This window comes from Triturus cristatus, chromosome 4_2 (genome assembly GCF_964204655.1).
Source record: "Triturus cristatus chromosome 4_2, aTriCri1.1, whole genome shotgun sequence".
NCBI classification, from domain to species: Eukaryota; Metazoa; Chordata; class Amphibia; order Caudata; family Salamandridae; genus Triturus; species Triturus cristatus.
This window is the reverse complement of record NC_140586.1, coordinates 127,762,525-127,788,127: the sequence shown is the minus strand read 5'-3', so window position 1 is coordinate 127,788,127 and position 25,603 is coordinate 127,762,525. Positions and strand designations below refer to the sequence as shown.

Below are 25,603 nucleotides of genomic sequence, written 5' to 3'. Positions count from 1 at the left end.
ACCTCTAGAGCAGTGTCCTCACTCAGGACGGGTGGTTGCTTCTGTTTCTTTGGGTGGCGGGTTAATGGCTGAATAAGAAAAGTTGACTTCACAACAAATGCTGAAACAAACTCATTTCAATACAATGATTGGTATCCTATCTCTAGTGAACGAGAGGGTAGGAGGCTGGCTTAGTATATGGTGCTCACTGAGCACCCTGCACTAATCCAGACAACCCTTATGGTGATTTTAGTGGTCTTAGGCAAACTTAGAAAGCTCTCTAAGACGGTAGCTGTGGAGAGCAGCCTTCAGGCTTAGTTCAGAAAGAGTGTAAAGCAGCTTGTTTTACCTTTACTTAATCTTATGGTATAGGTTAAGTGAAAAAGAGCCACACAGTTGAGTTATACAAAATATGTATTTATTATTAACACTCACTAACACAATGCAATATCTCCTTCCTGGAGATATAAACACAATACTTTGCCAATAGAACTCGTAAGCAGCACCAATACTCAGTAGTCTCCAGGGGGAGAACAAACCATATACTAAAGCAGTGGAATGCGAACCATGACTTAAGGCAAGAATGGACCCAGAAGACTTAGAAGAATTGGGGACCCAAGGAACCACCTAAGGTGAGTATCTAGGAACCCCACGAAGGTCATGTCTTGAGTGGGAACACAATTGCGTGCTCAATTCAAGTCCATGGGTAAGTTGCGGTCACAGTTTCAAAGAAGGACCCTTCCCAGTGGACCTGGAAGAACACCCCATGGAAGATGGAAGGTTGGAGAGTCACTCCACCCGTGGATACCCCAGGAACCAGAATACCTACACCAGGGAAGCTGGGTACATAGGTGCGAAGTGACGTCAGAAAACACCATAGACCACAATGGAGGATTTCAGAAAAGTTGACGCTGGTGAAGAAGGTGAAAGTGTCCGGTGAAACCCAAAGGTAGATTTAAGATGAGATACCTCAAGCAGAGGGGACAGTCTGTGCCACTCAGGAGTAACAAGGAGGCACGGAAGATGAATGCCCACTGATGTCGGAGATGTAGAGGAGTTGATGGTGCCCTTGAAGTTGCAGCTGTGCGGACCAGGTGACGCTGAGGAATACCAGGAGTAGTTCACAAGCTGTCCCAAGTCGGATGTCTAGAGCCAAGGGGTCAGAGTCCGGCAGAGGCACCAACACGGATTGGCAGCGGCAAGCAACATAGTTGTTGAAAAAGGCGAAGTGTCGGGACCAGCAAGGTCCAAGTGACTCACCACAAGCAGGTACGTCAGAGCAGGTCCTAGCAAGCAGGGGAGCCTACTGGAGCCAAAGAAGACCCTCGAGAGGACCCAAAGGCCAGAAGCACAGGAGTCTCAAGAGGACCTTAAGCAGCTCACCATAGGATGAGGGCCCGCGGTGCAGAGTATGCAGTGTAGATAAAGATCTTAGCTGCAGGAGATGCTTGTGGGTAGAGCTTCTTGGAGCCCAAAGATCTCTAGAGAGAGAGTTAACAAGCCTTGGCAATGGCAAGTCAACGCGGTGCACAGGAATTCTGCTCCAGCGGTTCCGACAAGGGATATGGTATTCGAACATGTTGTGAAGACAGGGCAGGCCTTGAGGGAGTTGCAGAACCACCACCTTTGTTGCTGAACTTTTCGGAGTCCGTAGAAGCTCAGGAACAGCAAACCAATCTGCTTTGTTGCGGTGCCTGCAGATGCAGGGGAGTGACTCCTTCACTCCAAGGGAGATTCCTTCGGGTGTTTTGGATGTCCACAGGCCTTATGAATAACCTACATGGAGCACAGGCGCAGACAATGCAGCAAACTTGCAGGACCACGAGACCAGGAGCAGCAGTAGTCTTCCCAGTTTCAGTCTCAGTTCCCAACGGGAAGTCCAGCAATGTCCAGAGTGCCCAGTCAGTTGAAGTTGAAGTGGTATTGGATCAGAATCTTGTCCCACGACAAATTTAGGGACCCAACAACTCGTAAACCCTTAAGTACCCTAAGCAAAGGGGTTGGGACGATTCAGGTGTCTCTCTCACAGAAGGGGCTGGGCAGTGGGGAGGATGCTCCACTGTTCTTTGTCCAGTTTCACGCCAGAGTGGGAGCCAACGGCTACCTGAACTTGTTCCAACTGGTGTATGCAAGGAGGGACCAAATGTGCCCTTCAAAGCAGTCTAGTGTTGCTGGCAAGCGCCCCCACCCTGCCCCAATACTTTAAGTCCTTTCTGGGAGGTGGTCAAACCTCCATGTGACAGGAAACCTATTGTCCTGCCTTCCCCTGCTCGAGCTTGGCTCAGCAGCAGGAGTGCAGACTTGTGTCTCTGGTCGGCAGCAGCCATAGCTTGCTGTCCAGGTCTAGAAGACTGGCACCAGGAGAACTGAGGGCCTCTCGGAGGAGCTTTACAGCGCATGAAATCATACCACATGGAATTATACCTCCTAACTGTTTACGGTGTGGGGATATTATTCCAACATGTTTGATACCAATCATGACAGGGTTTGTTACAGTCTGTTTAGAGATGGCCATTGCGTAATGATGCATGGCCACTCTGTCTATCAAAATTTGCTGATACACTTACCCTCACACTTTGAACCGAGCACCCTGCCTTCAGGATTGAAAGGCCTACATTAGTGGTGACTTATAGGTTTTAAGTGCAGTGACCTCCGATATAAGGAAACCTATATCTGTCATAAGTGGTGCTAGCACCAGCTTACCCAGGCTGCAATGTCATGCCTGTAGTCACAATTTGAGTGGTCTCCCATGGGTGCAATAATGCATGCTTCAGCCCATGGGGGACCCCTGGTGTACCTATGCCTTGGGTACCTTAGTACCATATACTAGGGACTTAAAATGGTACACCAGTAGCCAATCTGGAGTGTACTGAAGGACTCACCATGTCCAATTTAGGGAAGAAGCACAGAGACTGAGGTCCTGATTAGCAAGATCCCAGTCAGACTAGTCAGTAAAACATGATGACATCCTCAAAATTGGTGCTGACCAAGAAAGTAGATCCTACTTTTCTACACCCCCTCCTAAACGTAAGGAGATGAGACTAACCTTGCCCAGTTGAGGCTTCATTTTCCAAGTGGAAATATCAGTAGAGCCCACCTGGGTTGGCATGGTAACTCCCATGCCTGTGTTCCACTAAAAAGTCCATCCCCTGTAGGGAAATGGACCACCTCAAAAGTTTGGGATTTTCTGTCTTCATTTGTGTAAGCCATATGAAGGGCTTATGGTGTGTCTGAACAAGGAAGTGAGTGCCAAACGGGTATGGCCTCAACTTCTTCAAGGCCCAGACCATGGCAAAGGCCTTCCTCTCTATACCTGACCAACGTTTCTCCCTGGGAGTCAACCTACTGTTTATAAAAGCTACTCGTTGGTCCTGGCCCTCTGCATTTAGTTGTGACAAAACAGCTCCTACCCTATCTCAGATGCATCTGTCTGGACAATAAAGGTTTTGGAATAGTCAGGACTTTGCAGAATGGGAGCAGTGCACATGGCCTGCTTCAGTTAATCAAAAGCCTTTTGACAGCTATCTGTCACTGAACCTTTTTAGGCATTCTCTTGGAGGTGAGATCATTAAGGTTAGTCGCAATGGACCAATATCCCTTAACAAACCTCCTGTATTACCCAGTCAGCCCCAAAAAAGCTCTAACTTGAGTCTAGGCAGAGGGAGCAACCGAGTCCACGATGGTCTGGACCTTGCACTCCAATGTCTGGACTTGGCCTCTACCTACCAGGTGACCCAACTATACAACCTTGCTCTGCCCTATCTAGCATTTAGTGGCCTACATAGTGATGCCTGCCTTTTGCAGGGCCTCCAGAACATTCCTGAGGTGGACAAGGTGGTCCTCCTAAGTGGAGCTAAAGACGGCAATAGCACCTAGATTTGCTGCACTATAGGCTTCCAGACCTTTGAGAACTTTATTCACCAACCTTTGAAATGTCATGTGCATTTTTCAGACCAAAGGGCATCACAATAAATTGATAATGCCCACTGGGGGTTGAAAATTCAGTTTTTTGCTTGACATCCTCAGCTAGTCTGATTTGCCAGTAGCCAGCAGTTAGGTCAAATGTACTTGGATATTTGTCTGAGGCCAAAGTATCTATGAGCTCATCTGCCCGAGGAATAGGATGGGCATCAGTCCTAGTGACTGCATTGAAGCCTCTCTAGTCCACACAAACCTCATCTCTTATTCACCCTTGGTGTGAGGTTTTGCAACAAGGACTACTGGACTAGCCCAAGGTCCATCTGCAGGTTTAATTACCCCAATTCCAACATCTTTTGGACCTTTGACCTGATCCAGTCTCTGACGTGGTCAGGCTGTCAGTAAATGTTGTTCTTTACTGGCAGCTGGGAATATATATATAATATATTTTCTTAGCTGAGAAATATCACCACATTTTTTTTTCACCCGTATCTCAATAAATGACTAAAACATACATCCAACAGCCACATAACTACAAAATAAGGACCCAAGGCAGATGAGGATAGGCCGCTAGAGCGCGCCCATGTCTGCAGCCCTTGGCACCGCAAGAGGAACTAGGAAGTGGTTCCACTCACGTCTATTTTGGAAATGACCAAGCGGTCTAGTTGCTCTCTGCTCTAGACAGTGCAGCGAGGATGCACAGCCCATGCGCCAACTGACCAGCAGATAATATATGAATATATGAACAGCTCTATGGGGTAAAAATTGTAATATTCAGGCCCGGTGCAGTTCCTTGGGTGAATTGGCACAGAGGATGCCTTAAAAGCACTGAGTACGGCACAGCTGTTTAAGTGCCCATACAGCATAGTTCTCTGAGTAAGCTCATTCTTATGAGCACGACATGATGGCTATGATATGTGTTTTTTTAACAACATAGAGTGTAACTACAGGCTCGTCTTGCCACCGGAGGACCTATTCTGCAAACGTCTTGCCCCCTTTTTGTAGTGTTTGTGCTATGTCTGTGTGTGATATTTTGGTTTGTGTTTTACGCCACAGGGATCACTGTTTTATTAGATGTGCTCACCTCAGCAAGCATGGTAATTTGGTTCACATGACCTGCCATGTAGAGGTCACTTCTTTAAAATATATAATAAAAATATAAAGCGTACTTTAATTTACTAGTCTAAGCGCACTTTTCTCCTGTTTTCTGCCTGAAACTTTGCCAGGCTAGCTCTGATTATATATTACAGGTTGCCAAGCAGTAACACTAAGTAGGTGCTAAAAAAAGCTTTTCTGTTACCATGCAGTGTGTGTGAGGTTACTTCATCAGTACTATTTTAGGAGTGGAATCAGGGAGTTAGATCCTTGGTCCTGAAGAAAAGCCTTGGGGATTGCCTTGAAACATGTAGACCTATAGAAAGGAAGGTGCATTTCAACCTACACTTTCTATTCTCTCGCCCTACTTTTTAACAATACCGCCTGGAGGACTGTTTAAAGTATTACTTACTTACCAGGCAGTTATTTTTAAACCTCCAACAATACCCTTCCGACTAATTATGTTTTCATCCTTTAGAGCATACTGCTTAGTGCTCCTGCATAACTCGCAGGTCGTAGCACGCCCGTTCCGCAGCAAAATGTGAGGAGCCCTATGATGAAGCATGCCACCAAGGGGCAACCCTAGTGGGTGAGGCTTGTATAAGAAAACCTAGACTTCTCTCTATCTTGTGAAGGGTTAGCACACAGAGTACAGACGAGCTCTCTTGTTTAATGTTTAAATGTGTTTGTTAGCATTTAAAATAAAAATAGAAACCATACCAAGGCATAAATCACACAATACGATAGAGGGCGCCACCCGTGCACAGTGCGAACACAGGAAAAAACACTTAGTCTGCACATGAAGTGCACTGATAAGTCCATTGTATAACAGGAAACGGGCGGCACCCATGATTGTTCTGTCTATATAACAAACCATATTCGCAAACTCCTCTCCGGGAGTCTACATTTCACCTTGAGTAGGTCCCACTCTTGCGTGTGATACAGCACTAGCACACAATAAGAAATTTTGCGTGGTCTGTCCATAAGATTGAGAGACGCAACACTCAGGTATTTGGGCTGGGTGATTTCATTAAACTCCGACGAGAGCAGTGTTAGGAATGAACTCCAAACCTTCTGGAACGAGTCAGTGGTGTTCAGGCTAGCTTGGTTCTGTTCCATCCCCAGGATATGCCAGAGTCTATGCAGCCAACCCGTATGTGTAGGGGAGGTTGTGGAGCCGCAGGGAGACAATATATTTTGCAACGCTGCACCCAGTGCTTACCCCATTTGACGTCCTCTCACGCTTTTAAGTGGGTATGTGATTGGGTTGGGTAGGCCTAGGATGACATAAATAGGGAGTCTAGGGATCTGTGTGTCCAAAAGCTTGTCTATCTCGTTCAGGATTTTAGTCCAATATTGAGACAGCAATGGACAAACCCACAAAATGTGAAGCAATGTTCCCTCATTGTCGCATCCCCGCCAAGAGCTCTCTTGTTTTGAAGAGGACGAACTCCTCGTGATTTTACTATCATCTCCCCTTTTCTCTTTAGACAACAATATCCTGCCATGACCGATAAGAGAAGAAAGCTCCAGAGTTGGATATTACCCTTCAGGGAGATCACTGTGCTAGTTATATTGCTCTTAAGTAAGCCTGCTTGGCTGCGGTTTAACTGAGTCCCCAGATAGCGGCACAAGTGAGATTCCCATTGAAGACCCTGATAGTTAATCTGCCCGTCAGGTCCAATGGAATTTGGTTATCAGTAAAAATGCAAGAGTTCATCCTATTGGCCCTTAATCCTGACACCTCACCAAAGGTCTGTACTACTGCCAACATTGATGGCAAATCTGACGTAATGCTCCTTAAATAAAGAACTATATCGTCTGAGCATAGTGATATATGTGTGGTGTCCTGTATGCAATATGTGGATTCCTCTATCGTTATCATCACATCTTCTTTCATTAGCCATGCCCACCATCACCAAAGCAAAAATAAACGCTGAGAAAGCATACATGGAGGGTTCTCCTATTTATCTGGTATGACTCTCACACCGTTCACCCTGTTTTAAAGCATGCAAGTGGTGGAGCAAATATGAGAGCGACGCAATGCATGATGGTCTAGTATTCTCCTGACTGCGAAGATAGATCGGAATCCTATTGTGCCAAAGTCTTTTTCCAGATCAGTTATGACCACTACCGACTTTAATATGGTGCAAGAGGTCTTGTCTAGGTTTTGGCGACAACAGAATCATCCCTTTTTCCCCCTGAGTCTGGTAGCTGCAGTGTATACCTCTACTAGTCTCAGGGCTAGCTCCTTCACTTAGGTCATTTAAAGATCTGCTGATAATGGAGTTGGCCAGGGGCAATACCCCTGTAGCCAATAGACTATCAGTTTTCGTACCCCTTGGACATTTAATACAGCTACCAGAGCTCCTTTTAAGGTAGGAGTTAAGGCCCCCCCATTCCAGATGAGCAACAAGGTTTTCTAGAGCCAAGCCAGAAACCTTAGTACTTTCTGCACACCAAGTTGAGACATTACCAAAATAAAACTTGATTAATACCCTTTTGGGCTTGTATCCTCTGCACCTCTGTATTCTGTATTCTTGTGCTTTGTCTCTCTGGCTTTTTGTTCGGTCAATCAGGCCAGTAGCCTCCTGGATTTATCCCCCTTACTATTCTGTTTTGGCGTGTATTCCATGCCTCTGTAATTCTTCCATTATGGTGGCTTTGGCGTGTTTTTCCCTGTGTAGAAGTAGTTCTTTTGGTACGTCTGAGTCTCATCAGGGAGCCTGTTCCCGTTTCCTGGGGCAGTGGGCGATCTAGCACAGTTATTTGCCTCTGTAATTCTTTGTCTCTCTATGTTGGCTATATGATGTTCCCCTGATGGCCATCTTGAAAGCCTACCTTTCTACCAATCCATTGGAGGATGTCCAGATGTTCTCTGCAAACTAGTGGCAAATAGTTTCACTCGTAGTGTCCCCAAACATAGATTCCTCCTGTGCAGCAGATTGAAGACTCCATGTAGAGACTGCTGATCTGGGCCTGCTCCACCAAATTCCCAACAGGAGGGCATTTTAGTCAGAGGAGGACATGATAGACTTATGGCCCTGAAGAAGTGATCTTGTCCAAATGTTCTTCTATTTCTAAAACCAGAAAATAATGGAGATATAACCTACTCTTTGTATTCATGCATTTGAGGTTGTGAACACATTAGAAACGTATACTCTTATAAGGAGGGACCATCCCTATATTCAGAACAGGTGACAGGGTGGAAACAGCTCCCTACCACTGGATGACCTTTAATTACCAACAACCATGTGTTGCAGCATAAGATGGAGTGAGAATATTAATTTTGCCAATTTCTGAATGTTAGATTGGACAGCCTTAGGGTGGTCGTCCCTAAAACCTTTTGCCTTCTCCCCTCTTGTTTTGCTCTACTTCGCTTTTGTTGGCTTTTGTACTTTGTACACTTTACCACTGATAGCTAGTGCCAAAGTGCCTGTGCTCACTCCTTAAAAGATAGTGCCATTGGACTACACACGACTGGCACATTTAATTTACTTAAGTTCCCAGTAAAGTGGCATAACATGTATCTCGGCCTGTAAATTAAATGCTACTAGTGGGCCTGCTGGATTTATTGTGCCACCCACTTAAGTAGCCCTTTCAAACATGTCTCAGGCCTGCCATTGCAGCCTATGCGGAGTTTCAAACTGGCAATTGTCCTTAGCAAAATAACCCTTTGCCAGGCCGAAAACTCCCTTTTTAAAACAAATAAAACAGCCTTAATGTAGGCTGTAATCAGCCCTTAGGGCAGGGTGCAGTGTATTTAAAAAGTTGGACATGTGGTTTTAAGTTTTGTCCTCGTGGTGAAATAATTCCACATTTGTTTTTCACTACAGTTAGGCGTACCTCTCCCATGGGATAACATTGGGTTAGCTTTTTACATTTAATAAGTTGTTGGGACTGAAAAGTTCTCTGCATCGTACGTGATGTGTACCTCTGCCCTGAGTGCCCTACTGTACTGTTGTCTGAATTCATAATGCAGAGTTTTTTGTCTTAGACAAATACAAATCATGCGTGTGTGCCATGACATTGGCCTGTCTCACGGATTGCGGCCTTGTTGGAATGGGAGGGGCACCCAAAGCACTAACCTCATAGTGGTGGAAGGCTGCTGCTTCACAAGGAGTTGAGCAGCACAAAGGCGGTGGTGGCAGCATACCCTGTAGTGATCATTAGTAGTGAACAGCTCCCTTTTACCCTGTGCCACTAGGGTGAGGCCTACGGCTACTCACCAATGTAAAAGTTCTGCTGCTGTGTGCTTAACTCACCCTTGGCCCACATCAGTTAGATGTGGAAGTGCTGCGCAGCAAAGAGTAGTGCCTCTGTATGTGTGCATGTGAAGGGCACAGTACATGGGTAGGGAAGTTCTACACGGTATATGCCTGGTTAGCGCAGGCACTGAATGTATGTATGCCTGTTTGGGTACAGTACATAAGAGATGTAATGCTGGGCAGTGCATGCACAAGAAAGGCACGTGCTGAGTCTGTGTGCTTGTTCAAGTACCATACATGAAGGGTGAAGTGTTGTGCAGCACACATTGTGAGTGTGTGTTATAAAAAACAAAATTACACCCTTGTATAACGCATAAAAGCTTCAGTGCTGAACAGTGCGCAGAGATTGAATGTGTGTGCTGAATGTATGTGTGCCTTTTTTGGTACAATGAATGGAAGTAGAAGAGCTGTACAGTAATTGTCCTGTGAAAGCATACAGATTGTCAATGCGCCTGCAATGGTACATTACATGGAGGACCCTGGGTTCCTTTTTGAGAGGTCCAGGTTTGCTGGGTAAACACTAGAGTTGGGTGGAATGTTGCATTCTGCCCACGGAATGGGCTGAATTTGGCAAATCTACATTACTCTTGTAACGCGGAGTTCCCGCCAGATTCCACCAATGGCCGCTTGGCAATTTTTTCCTGTGAGGCTCCAGAAGTGCGAAGAGATTTGGCCTCCCATTTTCTAATGAAGGCAGTTGCGGCCAGAGTGCTGCTTCTTAAGTAGATTTCCTGCTGCTCAAGTGGATTTTCTGCTGCTTGAGTGGATTTTCTACTCGAGCTGCAGCAAATCAACTTAAATGGCTACGCATTCATGCACACCGCATGCTGCTATTTACGCTGATTTTTCAGTGCTTCTCGAGCTACTGACTCTAAAGTGCAGTGCAAGCAGAGCAACCTTTATTTTTCTCTGTTGGATGGTGGAACTCTGCTGAATTTAGCACAGTTTTTATGTAATTCCGCAGAATTCTGCAGAGTGAAACTCTGAAAGTTGTAGGAAGGTGGAATCTGACTGCATGGTTACCCCCACTATTTGCCTGGTGTTTTGCTGGTTTTCGACTTAGTTTGATTGGGGGCCTACTAATCAGGACCCCAGTCTATCTGCTTTCTTCCTAAAACTGATTGCATGTGCTTTAGTTACACCACATATTGGATTCTGGGGTACCCTTATAAGTCCCTAGTATGTGGTATACTATGTACCTAGGGCATAGGTACCCCAGAGGCCTCTCAGGGGCTGCAGCATGTATTATGCCACCCCAGGGACACCATTTAAAATGACACAACAGGTCTGCTACAGCAGCCTGTGTAAGGAGGTGTCTGCACCCCTTACTTAGATATAGGTTCCCTATATCTATCCATATCACTGCACATATAAACCTATCAGTCACCCCTATGGCAGGCATTCTCAATCTTAAAGGCAGGGTGCTGAGTTTTATGTGAGAGGGTGCCCATGCATGAGCAGAGCCCCTCTGCAGCCTTCGGAACCTTTATTCCGGGGTTGTTTGTGATGCAGCCAAACCATATACTCTTAAGTGCATTATAACCTTGCTGTAAATGCTAACTTTGGAATGGCTGCATGGAAACATGTTGTGTTTGGTGTCAAACACCTTGGAATCATACCTCCCTGCCAGTAACTGGTGGGGGAAGCATGATTCCACCCTACTAGAGGGAGAAACGTGACTTCCGATACACCCGGTACCAGCTTCACAGAACCCTGGCATCACAAAATGGATGCTGCCAGACACCAGTACGAGTCTGCCCTCCTGCACGAAACTCCAGCAGGGGAGGCTGGACAATAGGTTTCCTGTCACAGGGAGGTGTGACCACCTCCCAGACAGGCTTTAGTGTATTGGGGCTGGGTGGGTGCACTCTGAGTGTGCTTTGATGTCTGCACTGGGGACACATTTGGTGTCCCTGTGCATAGTCCAGCTCAAACCGGTTGCCGGGGCTTCCAGCCCCTGCTCTGGCACGAAACTGGACAAAGGACATGGGTGATGCCACCCCTCTGTCCTGACCCTCCCATAGGTGGGTCCCCAGAGTTTGTCCCATCCCTTCCTTGGGTATAAAGTAGGAACTCCTGACTACAGGACTTTAGATTTGCCTCTATGAAACTCTGCTACAGAATCCTAGAACTTCTACTATCTACACAACATGGATGACCGAAGAATCTCCATTGGAGTAAAGGATTTACTCACCTGCAAGGCAGGCACCAAAGACGTATCTGTCCGGTTTGCAACTGCGCAGCTCCTGAAGGACTCTGGAAACACAGGAGGTGGGTTTCCAAGCTTCCCTGAGACCGATTCATGTTCTCAGTGACTGAGATCCAAATCCCTCGTGGGGACAGGGCAACCTTAAGCCCTGAACACGTGCACATTTGCAGCAGTATATGCTTCTTGGAGATCCCTGAGGCTGTGCTTTGGGCTACTTGTAGTCCAGACCCCGAGCAGTGATTCCACCGACGATTACTGGCCTACACTCCTCGAGTGACCCGTGGGCTGGTTTTAGTGATCCCTATCGAAGGTCCCTTTGCGATCCCTTGTCTGTAGACTTGTGGGTCCCTGAGAAGGATACTTTGACTTTCAACAGGCTTACCTGGTTGCTCAAGACGTGCCCTGACTCCATCGCTTGGGTAGTCCACAGGACCTTGCTGGTACACACCGAAGCAGATTTACTCACACCGGGTGGGTTGCCATTGCCAAGGCTTGTTGGTCTCCAATTCGGACACCGACCCCCCAGCACTCGACATCCTTCATGGGACAGCTCGCCTGCAGACTGTGGTTGTCGTTGACGCCTCCTGGTCTCTGTGGCAGTGGAGTCAAGCTTCACCTCATCACACTTGAAACACCCTACTTTGGTGGGCATTCGTCTATCGTGCCCCTTGTCACTGGCAAGTGACCCAGACTCTGTCCCCTCTGCTTTCAGGTTTTTCACTTCTTCGATCCAGGCTTGGATCACACCTGACACTTTTCCTTTCCACGGCAGCAGCACTTTGCAGCAACTCTCCATTGACGACATCGAAGATTCCCGACACCATTTGACACCTATGCACCCGGCTTCCCTGGGTTAGGTAACACGAGTACTCCGGTGCTCACGTGGGTGTTGACCTTGGAACCTTCCAAGTCTGGAAGAGTTTGCTCCAAGTCTTCTCCTAAGTGTCCTTAAACTCTAAAATTCCAACCGTGACTTTCCCATAGGATTGTACGGAGCTCGCGGCTGTGTTCTCACACTGCACGCGTCCCCCGTGGGTCCCCTGTGTCACTACCTTTGGTGGTTCCTTGGGGTCCCAGCGATTCTATGTGCTCTATGCACTGTGTCTAGTCAAGTCGTGGTTCTTATACCACTTAATATATGGTTTGGTCTCCCCCTGGGGCCCATTGTATATTGTGATATTTACTGTCGTTTTCGAACTGTATTATTGAGTGCCTTGCTCTGTAAACTCATAAAGAGGTTAGTAGAGAGTGTTTAGAAATAAATACATATATTTTATATATATATACCTTGTGTGGTTCTCCTTTAATTTAGACATTCATGAGGTTATAACCTGGTAAACCAAGCTGCTTTACATTCCTTCGAGACTTAGCCTGAAGGCTGCTCTCCATAGCTACCACTAGGATAGCTTTCAATAAAGGTTGTCTTAAACCTAATCATCAATAAGGGGTGTTTGGACTGGTGCAAGGTGCCCACTGTAACTAGTGGGCAGCATATACCAGGCCAACTTCTCACAGAAGTTTCGCCCATCCCATGAGGATCAGATAAACCCCCCCAAGACATGTTTGTGTATTGATGCATTCCTGAGAGGTTGGTGCGACACACGGCCGGAGGGAAAGCAAGGCTCCCCCTGTGCACTTCAAAGAGTGCTCTTTGATTCAGTGATAGATCACGAGGAAGGGGCCTGGACACATCCCAGGAAGGGAATTGGGGCATATAAAGGAATCATGACACTAGCTGGAAGCCTGGGATTAGCCTTTTTATGCACATAGCTCTGTGGCTAACATCTGGATGTGAACTCTGATCATTCCCATGAATTTGGTTGTGGGTCAGTAATCCTCAGTCATGCTGTGATAACCATCCCTTCAGAGGAAAGGAGAAAAGGAAAGATGTCCACTTTAAAAGAAGCAAAACCCCAATATAAAACTTCAAAGGCTCGACCCAAAATCACATTTGCTGTCTGGAAAAGGACCACAAAAAGGGAAGACTTGAACCAGAAACGTTGTCATCAGCTAAGCAGCCAGATGAGCTGTATGAGGAGGTGAAGCTCTGCAAGACTTCTACCTGTGACCAGGACTTGGGATAAAGTCCTGCTAGTCTCCCTGCTGGCTGAGGGGACATCATCCAGGACCCCAAGATCACAAAGGAGGGTGAGACAGGGATTTGACTGACAACTACTAGAAACTCGACTTCAAGGGGGATTGTGTTATTGCTTCTGAATGTCATATACCTTTGCATGTGAAAAGTTAGAAATAAAATACGACTTTTTTTTATATAAAAGCAAGTATTGGACTGGGCATTGGTTTATTGTAAGTACTGTTTGCACTTTGAGTTATGAGCCGTGTTCATTGATCTGTATCTACATCTGCCCAGATAATCATCATCATCATAGAGGTGGTGGTAGCTGTGAGAATGGTGCTTTCCTTCACTGAGACGATGGTAAATTGTTATACGCTGCTGTGCTTGTTTGGCGATTTGTAACTGAAAATTTGCTACTCTGCTACATTGATGGGGTGGTAACTGGGAGTACTCTGCTTTGCTTCTCTGTTTTTTGGAAACAGAATACGCTGCTGTGCTTTATTGAGGGTTTGTAACAGAGTATGAGGGGTGGTAACAGAGTACTCTACTGTGTTTCATTGAGGGGTGGTAACTGGGAATATGCTGCTGTGTATCACTGAGGGTTGGTAACTGGAGTACTCTGCTGTGCTTCATTGAGTGGTGGTAAATGTGTGTATGGTATACGGGTCTCTTCGTGAGGGGATTTTGCATACCCGTTACTTGCTCTGCTTAAATGACCTCGGAGCTTTTGATACTCTGGTCTCTTCATGAGGCGACCTTTGATATATCTGACTTGCTTCTCACTTTCCTCTCTTCTACAGTGTGCTCAAGTGGATGGCTGGATGGCAGCAAAGTCCATTTACGAGTTCTCATCCAGACACATTGATAAAAACAAGGTGTCCTCGGAAAAATACAGGCGAGTTAGACTTGTACCTCTTCCACTCTTGGGATTTGCATCTTGTGTCTACCTGAAATTGCCAAACGAATGCTGATTGGTCCGAGCTCGCTTGTCATCCGCCACCGTATATTTCACAGAGTGCTTAGAAGAGACTAGAAGTTGCAGACATTCACTAATGAAATGGGTAAATAAAGACTTTCTCTGACCATTTTCTTTTCCGCTTCAATCTAGTGGGTTTGTTTGCACCATTGCCAACTTACCCTCAAAACTTGAACCCACTGCTGTTCTTGATTGAGGGTGGTAACAGAGTACGCTATTGTACTTTACTGTGGGGTTGGTATCTGCAAGTACGCTGCTTTGCATCACAGGGTGGTAATCAGGAGTATGCTGCTATGCTTCTCTGAAGGTTGGTGATTGGGCGCATGAGGGGTGGTAACATATTACACTGTTGTGCTTCATTTAGTGGTAATAATGGACTTGTTTGTTTTGCTTCATTGAGGAGTGGTAACTGGGAGTACAATGCGGTGCTTCATTGAGGGGTGGTAACTGGGAATATGCTGCTGTGTTTTACTAAAGGGTGTCAACTGGAGTAGGCCGCAGTGCTTCATTGAGTGGCGGTAACTGTGTATGGTACACTGGTCTCTTCATGAGGCGATCTTGCATACCACATACTTGCTCTGTGTTGTGGTACACGGGTCTCCTCATGAGGTGATCTTGCATGCCTCTGACTTGATCTATGTAACTGACATCCCAGTGCTTTAAATACACTGGTCTGTTCATGAGATGATGTTGCATACATCTGACTTTTTCTGTGTAATTTACTTCTCACTTTCCTCTGTTCTACAGTATGCCCAAGTGGATGACTTGAGGTCAGCCAAGTCCATTTACGAGTTCTCAACCAGACACATTGATAAAAACAAGGTGTCCCTGGAAAAATACAGGTGAGTTGGACTTGTACCTCTTCCACTCTTGGGATTTGCATCTTGCGTCTACCTGAAGTTGCCAGATTAATGCCGATGGTTCCGGGCTCGCTTGTCTCAGCAGCCACCATATGTTTCATAGAGTGCTTAGAAGAAACTTGAAGTTGGAGACATGCACTGAATAAATGGGTAAAAAGAGGTTTCCTCTGACCATTTTCTTTTCCGCTTTATTCTAGTGGGCTTGTTTGAGTCATTGTCAACTTACCCCCCAAATGAGGAAAGACCCTGCAAACTACACTCCGCTTGTTTAACTTTAAGCAACTTATGCTGAGAAGGGTTTACGGATCCCAGGTTTCCCTTCCAACCAGATTGTTAAACAGGCCTGTAATGGGCAGAGGTGAGGGGTGGTCTTTGAGGAGCATGTTGGAGTTCAGCTCATACTTGAGGCTTTAATTAACTTAAGTAGGGCATTACACAGCGATGGGGGTGCCAGAGGCAGGTAGTGCTGCACCTACCACATAGCAGCTTCTATGTACATTGACTGCTTTTCTCCCTCAGGAACCTGGGGATCAGGTGCAGATTCAAGCCTATGCCGGGTGCAGTCCGTCACATATCTAGCAAACTGTATGTCAAAGGCGACGGAGCCCACCCTTCAAGGTGGCCAAACACTGTGGAACCTTTGGCGAGTGAGTATGTGCTGACTATGTCTATCTGCTGGTGCTCAGTTGTGGTAACAGAATAGCTGCTGTGGTGTATTGAGCGTTCATTATTGGGACTACGCTGCTGTGCTTCAATGATTATTGGTAACTGCAAATTCGCTAATGTGCTACATTGTTGGGTGGTAACTGGGAGTACTCTGCTGTATTTCACTGGGGTTTGGTAACAGAATAAGCTGCTGTGCTTTATTGAACGCTGGTAACTGGAGCTACGCAGTTGTGCTTTATTGAAGAGCAGTATGGGCTGGGGGGGGTAACTGGTAATACGCGGCTGTTCTTCTTTGAGGTGTGGTAACCAAATACGCTGCTGTGCTTTATTGATAATTTTTTATGTCGAATTCTCTACTGTGCTATATTGAGGGGTGGTAAATGGAAGTACGCTGTTGTGCTTCACTGAGGTGTGGTAGCAGAATACGCTGCTGTGCTTTATTAAGCGTTTGCTACTGGGAATACGCTGCTATGCTTCATTGACAATTTGCAACTGCAAATTCGCTACTGTGCTATATTAAGGGGTGGTGACACGGAGTACTCTGCTGTGCTTCATTGATAATTGGTAACTACATAAATGCTACTGTGCTACATTGAGGGATAATAACTGGGAGTACTCTGCCTTGTTTCACTGAGGTGTGGTAACGGAATACGCAGCTGTGCTTTATTGAGCGTTGTAACCGGTAATAAGCTGCTGTACTTAATTGACGATTTGTACCTGCTAATTCACTACTGTACTATTTTGACGGGTAGTAACAGACTACGCTGCTGTACTTCATTGAAGAGTGGTACGGACTAATCTGGGTGTAACTGGGAGTACGCTGCTGTGCTGTATTGTGTTTACTACTAGGAATAAGCATCTGTGCTTTATTAACTATTAGTAAGTGCAAATTTGCCACTGTTCTACATTGAGGAGTAGTAACTGGGAGTACACTGCTTTGTTCCAGTGAGGTGTGGTAACAGAATACCCTGCTGTGCTGGTTTGAGCGTTGGTTACTGAGAATATGCTGCTGTGCTTCATTGATGATTAGTAAATAAAAATGCTGCTGTTACATTGAGGGGTGATAACTGGGAGTACTCTGCTGTGTTTCACTGGGGTGTGGTAACAGAATATGCTGCTATGTTTTATTGAGCATTGCAAATAGGTAATACACAGCTGTGCTTCATTGACAATTTGCAATTGCAAATTTGCTACTGTGCTATATTAAGGGGTGCTAACTGGGAGTATGCTGCTCTGCTTCATTGAGGTGTAGTAACAGAATACGCTGCTGTGCTTTATTAAGCGTTTGTAACAGGGAATACGCTGCTGTTAATTGATAACTGCTAATTCAATACTGTACTATATTGAGGGGTGGTAACTGGGACTCCGCTGCTTTACTTCATTGAAGAGTGGTACAGACTATGAGGGAGTAACTGGGAGTACACTGCTGTCCTTCTGAGGTTTGGTAACAGAATACGCTGATGTGCTTTATTGAGCTTTGATAACCAGGCATACGCTGCTGTGCTTTGAGCGTTGGTAACAGGGAATACTCGGCTGTTCTTCATTGATGATTGGTAACTGCGAATTTGCACATTGAAGAGTAGTAACTAGGAGTACACTGCTTTGCTTTACTGAGGTGTGGTAACGGAATACGCTACTGTCCTGTGTTGAGCGTTGGTAACAGGGAATACGCTGCTGTGCTTTGACTGTAACAGCGAATACTCTACTGTGCTATATTAAGGGGTGTTAAATGGGACTACGATGCTGTACTTAATTGACGAGTGGTACGGACTTTGATGGGGTAACTGGAAGTACGCTGTTGTCCTTCACTGAGTTGTGGTAACAGAATAGCTGCTGTGCTGTATTGAGCGTTCATTACTGGGAATACACTGCTGTGGTTCAATGATTATTTGTAACTGCAAATTCGCTGCTGTGCTACATTGTGGGGTGGTAACGGAGTACTCTGCTGTATTTCACTGGCGTTTGTTAACAGAATAAGCTGCTGTGTTTTATTGAGCGTTGGTAACGGACTACGCTGTTGTGCTTTATTGAAGAGCAGTATGGACTGGGGTGGTAAAAGGTAGTACGCTGCTGTCCTTATTTGAGGTGTGGCAACATAATACGCTGCTATGCTTCATTGGCTATTTGCAACTGCGAATTCGCTACTGTGCTATATTGAGGGGCGGTACTGGGAGTAGGCTGCTCTGCTTCATTGAGGTGTGGTAACAAAACGCTGCTGTGCTTCATTAAGCGTTTGTAACAGGGAATATACTGCTGTTCATTGATGATTTGTAACCGCAAATTCGCCACTATGCTACATTGAGTAGTAGTAACTGGGAGTACACTGCTTTGCTTTACTGAGGTGTGGTAACAGAATATGCTGCTGTGCTTCATTGATTTGTAACGGCTAATTCACCACTGTGCTTTGTTGAGGGGTGGTTACTTGGACTACGCTACAGTACTTCATTGAAGAGTGGTACGGAGTATAAGGGGGGTAAATGGTAGTATGCTGCTGTCCTTCACTGAGATTTGGTAACATAATACGCTGCTGTGCTTTTGAGGGTTGATAACACGGAATACGCTGCTGTGCTTTATTGACAGCTTTTAACAGCAAATTCGCTACTGTGCTATTTTGAGGGGTGGTAACTGGGAGCACGCTGCTGTCCTTCACTGAGGTGTTGTAACAGAACACGCTGCTGTGCTGTATTGAGCGTTCATTACTTGGAATACGCTGCTGTGCTTTATAATGATTGGTATCTGCAAATTCGTCAGTGTGCTACATCGGGGAGTACACTGCTTTGCTCCACTGAGCTGTGGTAACAGAATATGCTGCTGTGCTGTATTGAGCGTTCATTACTGGGTATGAGCTTCTGTGCTTCATTGATTAGTAACTACGAAAATGCTACTGTGCTACATTGAGGGTTGATAAATGGAGTACTCTGCTGTGTTTCACTGAGGTGTGGTAAGAGAATGCGCTGCTGTGCTTCATTGAGCGTTTGTAACTGCAAATTTTCTACTGTGCTGTATTGAGGGGTGGTACTGGGACTACTTTGCTGTGCTTCATTGAATAGTGGTGCGGACTATGAAGGTGGTAACTGGGAATAAGCTGCTGTGCTTTATTGATCAGTAACTGCAAATTTGCCGCTGTGCTACATTGAGGAGTAGTAACTGGGAGTACACTGCTTTGCTTCAGTGAGTTGTAACTGAATAAGCTGCTGTTCTGTATTGAGCGCTGGTTTCTGGGAATATGCTGCTGTGCTTTATTGATGATTTTTAACTGCAAATTCACTACCGTTCTACATTAAGGAATATTAACTGGGTGTACTCTGCTGTGTTTCACTGAGGTGTGGTAACTTTTACACACATACTCTCGGCTGCAGGTCAGAGGACGCCAAGCGTAATCTTAGCAGTCCCGGACAAACTAACATGAACGAGGCAGTGGTGCTGTTCAAAGCCTTGTTCAGCTGGTGGACGAGGCGGGAGATGGGGGACCCACAAATCCCATGAGCCTTGAGTGCATCGCCGTTACCGACAGGAAGGAGGCGGAAATGGTATTTATCCTGCAGTAGCAGTAAACGCGGGGCAGATTATTCGAGCCGTGTGTTCTGGATCATTTGGCTGTCACCGCAAGAAGTTTCCCGAGTTTGGTATTGGGTAAGGGTGCGCTTCGCACCGTTTTCGCAGTATGCTTTAATTCGGACATCTGTTCTTAGTGTGTCCTTCCTAGAAGAATCCCAGACAAAGCCGCCCAGTTAGCCTGAGTTGTTGCCTGGCGTCTTTAACCGGGGTTAACAGTGGAACACTGCTGAGGTTTCACAATCCACAAATCAGGCCTTTTGTACGGTGGTTTGTGTGACTATTAAGCGCTGCACATATCAGTTATAACAATTGATTACAAGACATTTTTGGCGTATTCAACAATACTGTTGGTCGCATTATTATTTGTTTACAATTTGGGCTTGAACTAGTAACGTGTTTGGATATAATTCCTTGCAATGAAAAATGAAGGTCAATGACGCAAATAGCCTTCTATGACATTATTGCGCACATTGGTGAAAAAGGATCTTTGCTTTGTATGTGCTTCTAGATTGTATTGAATGCGCCTACTCATCATGTGTAGTACTGTTTTTCTAACGGGGCTCTGGAGTCCTGAGATTAAGGTTAATACCCTGTGAGGTGGGACACATGATACTTTTATGTGGGTGGTAACTGGGAGTACTCTGCTTTGCTTCTCTGTTTTTTGGAAACAGAATACGCTGCTGTGCTTTATTGAGGGTTTGTAACAGAGTATGAGGGGTGGTAACAGAGTACTCTACTGTGTTTCATTGAGGGGTGGTAACGGGGAATATGCTGCTGTGTATCACTGAGGGTTGGTAACTGGAGTACTCTGCTGTGCTTAATTGAGTGGTGGTAAATGTGTGTATGGTATACTGGTCTCTTCGTGAGGGGATTTTGCATACCCGTGACTTCCTCTGCCTAAATGATCTCAGTGCTTTTGATACTCTGGTCTCTTCATGAGGCGACCTTTGATATATCTGACTTGCTTCTCACTTTCCTCTCTTCTACAGTGTGCTCAAGTGGATGGCTGGATGGCAGCAAAGTCCATTTACGAGTTCTCATCCAGACACATTGATAAAAACAAGGTGTCCTCGGAAAAATACAGGTGAGTTAGACTTGTACCTCTTCCACTCTTGGGATTTGCATCTTGTGTCTACCTGAAATTGCCTAACGAATGCTGATTGTTCCGAGCTCGCTTGTCATCCGCCACCGTATATTTCACAGAGTGCTTAGAAGAGACTAGAAGTTGCAGACATTCACTAATGAAATGGGTAAATAAAGACTTTCTCTGACCATTTTGTTTTCCGCTTCAATCTAGTGGGTTTGTTTGCACCATTGCCAACTTACCCTCAAAACTTGAACCCACTGCTGTTCTTGGTTGAGGGTGGTAACCGAGTACGCTATTGTACTTTACTGTGGGGTTGGTATCTGCAAGTACGCTGCTTTGCGTCACAGGGTGGTAACCAGGAGTATGCTGCTATGCTTCACTGAGGGTTGGTGATTGGGTGCATGAGGGGTGGTAACATATTACACTGCTGTGCTTTGAGTGGTAATAATGGACTTGTTTGTTTTGCTTCATTGAGTGGTAACTGGGAGTCCACTGCGATGCTTCATTGCGGGATGGTAACTGGGAATACGCTACTTTGTTTTACTGAAGCGTGTCAACTGGAGTACGCTGCAGGACTTTCATTGAGTGGTGGTAACTGTGTGTATGGTACACGGGTCTCCTCATGAGGTGATCTTGCATGCCTCTGACTTGATCTATGTAACTGACATCCCAGTGCTTTAAATACACTGGTCTGTTAATGAGATGATGTTGCATACATCTGACTTTTTCTGTGTAATTCACTTCTCACTTTCCTCTGTTCTACAGTATGCCCAAGTGGATGACTTGAGGGCAGCCAAGTCAATTTACGAGTTCTCAACCAGACACATTAAAAACAAGGTGTCCCTGGAAAAATACATGTGAGTTGGACTTGTACCTCTTCCACTCTTGGGATTTGCATCTTGCGTCTACCTGAAGTTGCCAGATTAATGCCGATGGTTCCGGGCTCGCTTGTCTCAGCAGCCACCATATGTTTCATAGAGTGCTTAGAAGAAACTTGAAGTTGGAGACATGCACTGAATAAATGGGTAAAAAGAGGTTTCCTCTGACCATTTTCTTTTCCGCTTTATTCTAGTGGGCTTGTTTGCGTCATTGTCAACTTACCCCCCAAATGAGGAAAGACCCTGCAAACTACACTCCGCTTGTTTAACTTTAAGCAACTTTTTGGTTGGAAGGGAAACCTGGGATCCGTAAACTCTTCTCAGCATGTTTGTTAAACAGGCCTGTAATGGGCAGGGGTGAGGGGTGTTCTTTGAGGAGCGTGTGGGAGTTCAGCTCATAACTTAAGTAGGGCATTACACAGCGATGAGGGAGCCAGAGGCAGGTAGTGCTGCACCTACCACATAGCAGCTTCTATGTACATTGACTGCTTTTCTCCCTCCGGAACCTGGGGATCAGGTACAGATTCAAGCCTATGCCGGGTGCAGTCCGTCACATATCTAGCAAACTGTATGTCAAAGTAGACGGAGCCCACCCTCTCTGAAAGGGGATGAAGAAGTAGGCCAAAGACTGTGGAACCTTTGGCGAGTGAGTATGTGCTGACTATGTCTATCTGCTGGTGCTCAGTTGTGGTAACAGAATAGCTGCTGTGGTGTATTGAGCGTTTGTTACTGGTAATACACTGCTGTGCTTCATTGATTATTGGTAACTGCAAATTCGTCCCTGTGCTACATTGAGGAGTAGGAACGGGGAGTACACTGCTTTACTTAACTGAGGTATGGTAACAGAATATGCTGCTGTGCTGAGCGTTCATTATTGGGACTACGCTGCTGTGCTTCAATGATTATTGGTAACTGCTAATTCGCTACTGTGCTACATTGTTGGGTGGTAACTGGGAGTACTCTGCTGTATTTCACTGGGGTTTGGTAACAGAATAAGCTGCTGTGCTTTATTGAGCGTTGGTAACTGGAGCTACGCAGTTGTGCTTTATTGAAGAGCAGTATGGGCTGGGGGGGTAACTGGTAATAAGCGGCTGTTCTTCTTTGAGGTGTGGTAACCAAATACGCTGCTGTGCTTTATTGACAATTTTTAATGTCGAATTCTCTACTGTGCTATATTGAGGGGTGGTACTATATTGAGGGGTGGTAAATGGAAGTACGCTGTTGTGCTTCACTGAGGTGTGGTAGCAGAATACGCTGCTGTGCTTTATTAAGCGTTTGTAACCGGGAATATGCTGCTGTTCTTAATTATTGATTGGTAACTTCGAATTCGCCACTGTGCTACACTAAGGAGTAGTAACTGGGAGTACACTGCTTCGCTTTACTGAGGTGTCGTATCAGAATACGCTGCTGTGCTTCATTGACAGTTTGTAAAAGCAAATTTGCTCCTGTGCTATAATGAGGGGTGGTAGTGGATTGTACTGCTGTACATCATTGATGAGTGGTACGGACTATGAGGGGGGTAACTGGTAGTACGCTGCTGTCCTTCACTGAGGTGTGGTAACCGAATATGCTGCTGTGCTTTATTGATAATTTTTAATGTCGAATTCTCTACTGTGCTATATTGAGGGGTGGTAAATGGAACTACGCTGTTGTGCTTCACTGAGGTGTGGTAGCAGAATAGGCTGCTGTGCTGTAGTGAGCATTCGTTACTTGGAATAAGCTGCTATGCTTTATTGATGATTAATAAATGCAAATTTGCCACTGTGCTACTTGAGTAGTAACTGGGAGTACATTGCTTTGCTTCAGTTAGTTGTGGTAACCGAATAATCTGCTGTGCTGTATTACGCGTTGGTTACTGGGAATACGCTGCTATGCTTCATTGACAATTTGGAACTGCAAATTTGCTACTGTGCTATATTAAGGGGTGGTGACAGGGAGTACTCTGCTGTGCTTCATTGATAATTGGTAACTACATAAATGCTACTGTGCTACATTGAGGGATAATAACTGGGAGTATTCTGCCTTGTTTTACTGAGGTGTGGTACCAGAATATGCTGCTGTGCTTTATTCAGCATTGGTAACAGGGAATACACTGCTGTGCTTCATTGACAGTTTGTAACTGCAAATTTGCTACTGTGCCATTTTGAGGGGTGGTAGCTGGGGCTGCTGTACATCATTGAAGATTGGTACAGACTATGAGGGGGGTAACTGGGAGTATACTGCTGTCCTTTATTCTGAGGTGTGGTAACAGTATACGCTGCTGTGCTTTATTGATCATTGTTAATAGGGAATACGCTGCTGTACTTCATTGCTGATTTGTAACTACTAATTCACTACTGTACTATATTGAGGGGTGGTAACTGGGACTCCGCTGCTGTACTTAATTGAAGAGTGGTACGGATTATGATGGGGTAACTGGGAGCTCGCTGCTGTCCTTCATTGAGGTGTGGTAGCAGAATAAGCTGCTGTGCTGTATTGAGCGTTTGCTACTGGGAAAAAGTACCTGTGCTTTATAGACTATTAGTAACTGCAAATTTGCCACTGTGCTACAGAGGAGTAGTAACTTTGAGTACTCTGTTGTGTTTCATTGGGGTGTAGTAACAGAATATGCTGCTGTGCTTTATTGAGGGTTGGCATCAGGGATTACGCTGCTGTGCTTCATTGACGATTTGCAATTGTAAATTCGCCACTGTGCTATATTAAGGGGTGGTAACTGGGAGTACGCTGCTCTGCTTCATTGAGGTGTGGTAACACAATACGCTGCGGTGCTAAATTGATGATTGGTAACTACATAAATGCTACTGTGCTACATTGAGGGATAATAACTGGGAGTACTCTACCTTGTTTCACTGAGGTGTGGTAATAGAATACCCTGCTGTGCTTTTTTGAGTGTTGGTAACGGAATAATCGGCTGTTCTTCATTGATGATTGGTAACTGCGAATTCGCCACATTGAGGAGTTGTAACTAGGAGTACACTGCTTTGCTTTACTGAGGTGTGGTAACTGAATACACTGTCCTGTATTGAGCGTTGGTGACAGGGAATTACGCCGCTGTGCCTTATTGACTGTAACTGCAAATACTCTACTGTGCTATATTGAGGGGTGGTAAATGGGACTACGCTGCTGTACTTCATTGACGATTGGTACGGACTTTGATGGGGGTAACTGGGAGTACGCTGTTGTCCTTCACTGAGGTGTGGTAACAGAATAGCTGCTATGCTGTATTGAGCGTTTGTTACTGGTAATACACTGCTGTGCTTCAATGATTATTTGTAACTGCAAATTTGCTGCTGTGTCACATTGTGGGGTGGTAACTGGGAGTACTCTGCTGAATTTCACTGGCGTTTGGTAACAGAATAAGCTGCTGTGTTTTATTGAGCGTTGTTAACTGGGACTACGCTGTTGTGCTTTATTGAAGAGCAGTATGGACTGGGGGGGTAACTGGTAGTACGCTGCTGTCCTTCTTTGAGGTGTGGTAACACAATACACTGCTGTGCTTTATTGTGTGTTGGTAACCGGGAATACGCTGCTATGCTTTATTGTCTATTTGCAGCTGGGAATTCGCTACTGTGCTATATTTAGGGGGTGGTACTGGGAGTAGGCTGCTCTGCTTCATTGAGGTGTGGTAACAATACTCTGCTGTGCTTTATTAAGCGTTTGTAACAGGGAATACGCTGCTGTTCATTGATGATTTGTAACCGCAAATTCGCCACTGTGCTACATTGAGGAGAGTAGTAACTGGGAGTATGCTGCTTTGCTTTACTGAGGTGTGGTAACAGAATAAGCTGCTGTGCTGAGCATTGGTAACAGGGAATACCCTGCTGTGCTTCATTGATGATTCGTAACTGCTAATTTGCTACTGTGCTATTTTGAGGGGTGGTAACTGGGACTACGCTGCTGTACTTGACTGAAGAGTGGTTCAGACTAAAATGGGGGTAACTGGGAGTACACTGCTGTCCTTCACTGAGGTGTAGTAACATACACTGCTGTGCTTTATTAATGATTTTTAACTGCAAATTCTCTACTGTGCTA

At 45.5% G+C, this 25,603-nt stretch overlaps 1 protein-coding gene across 6 annotated transcripts in view; it reads left to right on the top strand.

The window, feature by feature from the left end:
• Window positions 1-21,739, top strand: part of LOC146833146 (uncharacterized) — a 39,943-nt gene extending 18,204 nt beyond the window's left edge. The window contains exons 2-8 of one of the 6 annotated variants that reach the window (XM_085600044.1): window positions 14,347-14,607; window positions 15,270-15,364; window positions 15,580-15,740; window positions 15,902-16,029; window positions 20,596-20,690; window positions 20,810-20,856; window positions 21,459-21,739. In XM_085600044.1, the coding sequence (XP_085456170.1) occupies window positions 15,668-15,740; window positions 15,902-16,029; window positions 20,596-20,690; window positions 20,810-20,828 (315 nt within the window). In that variant the 5' untranslated portion in view covers window positions 14,347-14,607; window positions 15,270-15,364; window positions 15,580-15,667 and the 3' untranslated portion in view covers window positions 20,829-20,856; window positions 21,459-21,739. Of the gene's footprint in view, window positions 1-14,346; window positions 14,608-15,269; window positions 15,533-15,579; window positions 15,741-15,901; window positions 16,030-19,407; window positions 19,516-20,595; window positions 20,691-20,809; window positions 20,857-21,458 lie in introns of those variants that run through there. The other 5 variants (XR_014960204.1, XM_085600043.1, XM_085600045.1 and 2 more) reach the window with 5 other exon arrangements.
• Window positions 21,740-25,603: the final 3,864 nt, after the last annotated feature.